At 37.2% G+C, this 5,488-nt stretch overlaps 1 protein-coding gene across 1 annotated transcript in view; it reads right to left on the reverse strand.

The window, feature by feature from the left end:
* Positions 1-4,841, reverse strand: part of LOC109822875 (callose synthase 10-like) — a 51,177-nt gene extending 46,336 nt beyond the window's left edge. Inside the window, 7 exon segments of the mRNA XM_020389135.1 lie at positions 1-27; positions 271-404; positions 712-835; positions 2,122-2,285; positions 2,494-2,591; positions 4,468-4,565; positions 4,567-4,841. The exon segment at positions 1-27 is cut by the window's left edge and continues 58 nt beyond it. Coding sequence (XP_020244724.1) covers positions 1-27; positions 271-404; positions 712-835; positions 2,122-2,285; positions 2,494-2,591; positions 4,468-4,565; positions 4,567-4,625 — 704 coding nt within the window. The 5' untranslated portion in view covers positions 4,626-4,841.

Raw genomic sequence — 5,488 nt, forward strand, 5'->3', positions numbered from 1 at the left:
ACCAATAGCAGATATGGCAGCTCTAACCTGTATGAAAAGACTCCATAATTTAAATTGCTTTTTGACAGGAATAAACTGATAAAAAGGAACACAGTTTTTCTGACAAGAACAAGGATGAATATTCCTACAAATATTCGGTTCTTTTCTCCTATGGCAATTGGTTGGATTCATGTATCTATAAGCTGCTAATTGAAGATTCGTCCTTTGAACTCTTTAGGTCTCTTTTCTTTTAACTTTTCAACTAATACATTATGTGACAAGGACTCAAACAAATTGTAGATAAGAGAACATACTTCAGGGAAGAAACCAATAACATTTGTCAATGAAGGCGCTTCAATTGGTACAATATTGTATGGTGTATATTCTCCTCCAAGTGTTGCATCAGATTTTTTAATTTTTTTCACCTGGAACAAGCCAAGAACAGTGATTGGTCAGACACAGTCCAGTATCAATATCCAGCAACCAAGTTGAAAAGAGATTTCCCAACAGTGAGCGTAAAATATGATTCAAATCAACAAAAAAAGAACCTGCAGATTAATGCAGTCAATGCATTTTGTATATATTGGTCTTGGCTCTAGGACTATATAGTGAATGGTGAAAACAAATGCTTGATAATAAAATCAAAAAATAAATGCTGCTCTACTCTTTAGAACAAATTTGTGTTTGCTATTTTAGAAGAAATTTGTGATTGAGGTTACATGGGAAACTTACCTCTTCCATAATAAGTCTGCCCATTCCATCAGAACTTGAATCTCTTACAAGTACCTCCAAAACATCAATCAACACTCTTAGAGTTGCATAAACCTTTTTCATTTCAACAGCTCTGGATTCCAACCTAACCCAATAATAAAACAAAATTGTGTTGACATAACAGATATTAATTGCACAATACAAATCAAAGTAGGTTAAAAGCTGGTTGCATCAAATAGCAACAACACCATAGTTGCCATTCATAGACATTATCACAATTTTAAGTTTGGCCTTGTATATTTCATATCATCACCAGACAGAAATTGTCGCATTAACTCAGCACGGTAGTATGTTTTCCAAGCTCTTAATCACCTTTCAGAATGCAAGATTTAAATCAAGGTCATGCCTTTTTCCTCCCTAGTTTCTCCTTGTCCATCATCATCATCTTTTTCCTCCTCAAAATCAAAATGAAAAGTCTATAACGACCTACATTGCACAGAACTTGCCCACATGGACACAGCACATCAACATGCAGCAAACTATACAAAATACACACAGGGAGTGTCTCAAATGTGTATGGAATTACAAGGTTAAGCAATAGAAGAATTTGTGTGACAATAGGATCTTTTAAGAAGTGGGCTAAGATCCAATCGTGAAGAATGAAACAATCATATCACTATGTTACAAATATTTATGAATATCAAGAAGAATTTTGTGTTGAGGGTATTTCATTATTGCATGGATTGTCCTTTTAAGTTAAGAGTGCAGGTCAGAAAAACAATAAGGAAAAGGGAAATTGCATCCTCTTCCGGATATTATCATATGCAGTCCAAAGGCTTGACAGAAGATTGAAATTTAGTGATAAAACTAGGACACTGCATAAGTGATGTGTAATAATTCAAGTGTCTAGGATTGATGAAAGGATTACATTACAGATAGTCATTTAGCCAGAAAATTCTAAGAGCTTTGATTTACTATAATCTATGTGATTAGCAAAACAATTAATGAAGTATCTGGCATGCCCCTCTTGTAGATGCTGAGCTTCATGGCTTGCAATGATTGATCAAGATTCAGGATTAAACATCAAGCAACCTGCCAAAATTTTAACATTCGTTACAGAATTAGTTCCATTTATTCCTCTTCCCGGTATTTTTTTTAATTGCTGGTAGCCTCGTACAATTATCCAACATTTAAGCATCATTAGAGTGACATACATGTGAGATTTTATGAAACAAGTCTAACTAATTCTTTGAATCGGTAGGAATCAGAAAGTTGTTAATTGGCAGGATGGAACTCAGCAAGAACAGAATGAGAGGGATCTATTACTTTTTGAAGATTTCTTGATTAACAAAGAAACAGATATTCTTCTATGTAAATCTTGTCTTCTATACAATGGACTATAGAGTGGGAACATCTAAAACCATCACATACTCTCCCAAGTTTGATGTGCTGAAGGTTCCAGATTCTAGCAATCTTTGTTGCTCCTTTTGGATATCATCAACCCGATGCCGTCTTTTATAGCTGACGTAAAATTTCCATAAGCGCTCAATATCACGTTGACGATCAATTGCACCATCTTTCTTAGCAAGCTTTTGCTGCAACACGTAACCAAATCCACAAGGAAAAAATACAACCCATAATCAATGTGTTATGCAAAATAGAACAAAATAAGAATCTTCGTATCAACTTCGGATTTTTATGTCTCGTCTGTGGTTCTTCGTATGTGTGGGTGGTGGTGGTGGCGCAGGGTTTTGGGGGTGGGGGGGAGGTGGGGTGGACTTGCCACAAAATACACGCAAGTACCTTGATCACAGACATCAAACCAGTCTTAAATTGTAAAACACCTCTGCCCTCGCTGCTTGGATCCAAATTTTGAGCCATGGTATATGCTTGCTCACATACTGATCACAAAATGAAATAACAATGAGATGCCAGAAAGGTCATACTGATGGATTAATTAGAAATCACAATCTTTGAAGATGCAAAGTGCACAAAACAATACCAGAATGTGAATAGCCAAAGCACAACAACAACAACTAAGGTAAATAAGTAAACCCTTATACAATGATCACAGAACGAAAAACTGATGAGTACCAGAAAGGCAGATGGATTAATAAGAAATCACAATCTTTGAAAGTTGTATCCTATCGAAGATTAAAGTGTCTAGGAAATGCGGGGGCTTAAGATGGCTGCATAAGCTATTCGACAAGATTATTGATACTAAAAAATGACTGATGCGCGGAGAATTAGCACTTTGGTATCCACACAAGAATAAAAGAGATAGTACAAAAACTGAAAAATGAATGAGGCGTACCCCTGTGTCTACTTTTGTATAACGGGATATGTGGCAACGTGATTGTGCACCCTTTAGTAGAATGAAAATGGCAATATGAGCTCCATATGCAGGTTAGAACAGCATGTACCTTGGTTTCCACAAGCGAATTTTAATAATGCAACCCTCTCCATCATATAACCAGGCCACATTGTGTTGGTAGCTATAATTAGTTGTTATTCGCTACATGCTATGTAGTTGTTGTACTTGGTTTTGATTTCTTGATAATTTGACTACTAACTAAAATGGTTGATTGGTATTCTTCGTGTTTTCTCAAACAGTGGAAATACTACAATTCTTTTGACCTTGGCAAATATGTTTAACACGCTGAAGAAGCAACGTGCTGATACGCATGACGTACCAGCCAAGCCTATGACCGTTGTTACAGACCTGCAAGTTAATCTGCCTCAAATTTGCCATTTGCTGCATCATAGTTTGCTGCCGGGTCTGAGTCTCTCTTAGCCCTGGCTTTCTGAGTTGAATCTTTTCCACCTGCCAGCTCATCGTATCTCTGAGCTTAATGCTTGATTCATGGGCCTGAGGCTATATAGCCAGCAGTTGATTCAAACTGACAAATCGGATCAAATGTACCACTTGAAGCTTGTGGTAAATAGATGGAAGAGACTGAAATTTAGGTTGAGTTCACTTCACACAATGACTAAGCATGTGCCTTCAGATCGGAAGGAGCCTCATTCATCCGAGAGAGAGAGAGAGAGAGAGAGTGGTAATGATTATGAAAGACATTGTTTTGAAACTCACGCTTTCAGGAACTTCCTGATATACTATTGCTCAAATCCAAGAACACTAGCTTCTAAGTAATGACTAACTATAAGAATTGGATATATTCCATCAAGATGATAAGCCAAGAAACTTCTAGGTCAAATGCCCTTGAGAATTTAACCTAGATCACATCTCTACAGCTGCATTTTGCAAACTAACAATCAGCTAGTAGAGATACCTACGGTTCGCAAATCACATCAAAAAACTTCAAACCAGCAACAATAAACAATTCAAAAGCAAACAGCAACACCAAACTCATTCTAGATACTCCATTCCACTAATCTACACTCACTCACTCCAAAATTGAACACTACTCTAAAAATACTGAAGTTCCACTCATTCGACTCTCTCACCAACCTCAAGAATCACATTGATCAACCAGAAAACACCAACGAAAACAATCAACAGCCAAAATTGAGCTAGCGACTCCGAAACAGCAAGGAAGTCTAACAACACAAACAGTTCGAGAGCAAAAAGCAAGATCAAACTCGTTCAAAAAATTCCTTTCCACTAATGTACACCCGCTCACTCCAAAATTGAACACTAACCTAAAAACAACTCACAGTCCACTCAATCCTCACTCTAATCACCTCAAGTATCACTCAAATCGACACTACAAGCATCAATCGAAGCAGTCAACAAGCGAAATCGAGCAGAGAACTCACATATCCTGGCGACATTTGGATCCTCGTCCTCGATATCATCAGCAGCCTGCAGAATCGCGTCGATGTTCGTCTGCTTCCCAAGCGACGGAGGCCCGGAGCTGCTCCCGCTGGAGCGTCGTTCGAACGAGTCGCTCCCAGTTTTCGTAAACCCTAGCCATCTAGGGCGAGAAGGGGAGAGAGGAGCCCTAGGGTTAGGGTTTCGGGGTTGAATCTAGGGTTTTTTTAGGGTTTGGAGGAGAGGGAAGAGAAGGAGAGAGATTTGGATCGATGGGATCTTTTGCGGAGAAAAAGCGGAAATGGGAAGGAGAAAGTGAGGGAATTCTGACGAAAGACTTCTTTTTTCAGTTGAGAAAATAAACGCAGAGATGAGGGGGTATGTGGAAATTTGGCTGCGTTACGAAATCAAACCGTTGAATAATTGGCGTAGGAGTTAAGTATTTGTAGATGAGCGATGGCTTCGAGCGGAAGATTGTGGGTTTTCTTCTTTTTCGTTTTTCCCTTTTTTTTTTTTTTTTGGCTGTGAAGTGGGAACAGGAAAATTAGAGCGAATAATTGAGTTTCATATTGTATTTTTTGTACTTAGACGTGCCCATTTAGATTTCATCTCTTTGAATCTGAATACAAATTTGTTAAAGTTTTTCTAAGTCGATTAAATTTATTTAATACTAATATACTTTCACATATGATTCGATTTAAACAGTTTGTAAATTATTTGATCAAAAGATTATTTTTCTTTGATGAATACTTTTCTCTAATTATTTTGTTCCTACTATTGCCAAAAAATATTGGTGTTTACAAATGTCACGTTCAAAAATCGATCGATATGCGTGTATATGTACTAAGAATGCATACACGTTGATTGCATACATAACAAACGAATATTATTAACCAAGTGAATGGAACATGATCTTTTGCGTGCTCAGGAGATTTTTTATTAGCCCTTGTTTAATTTTTTTGAACAACTATTATGATATTTTGGAAATTTTTTAGAAATGTATCTGAAGTTTAGCATTCATTCTTG

This window comes from Asparagus officinalis, chromosome 8, assembly GCF_001876935.1.
Source record: "Asparagus officinalis chromosome 8, Aspof.V1, whole genome shotgun sequence".
Classification (NCBI taxonomy): domain Eukaryota; kingdom Viridiplantae; phylum Streptophyta; class Magnoliopsida; order Asparagales; family Asparagaceae; genus Asparagus; species Asparagus officinalis.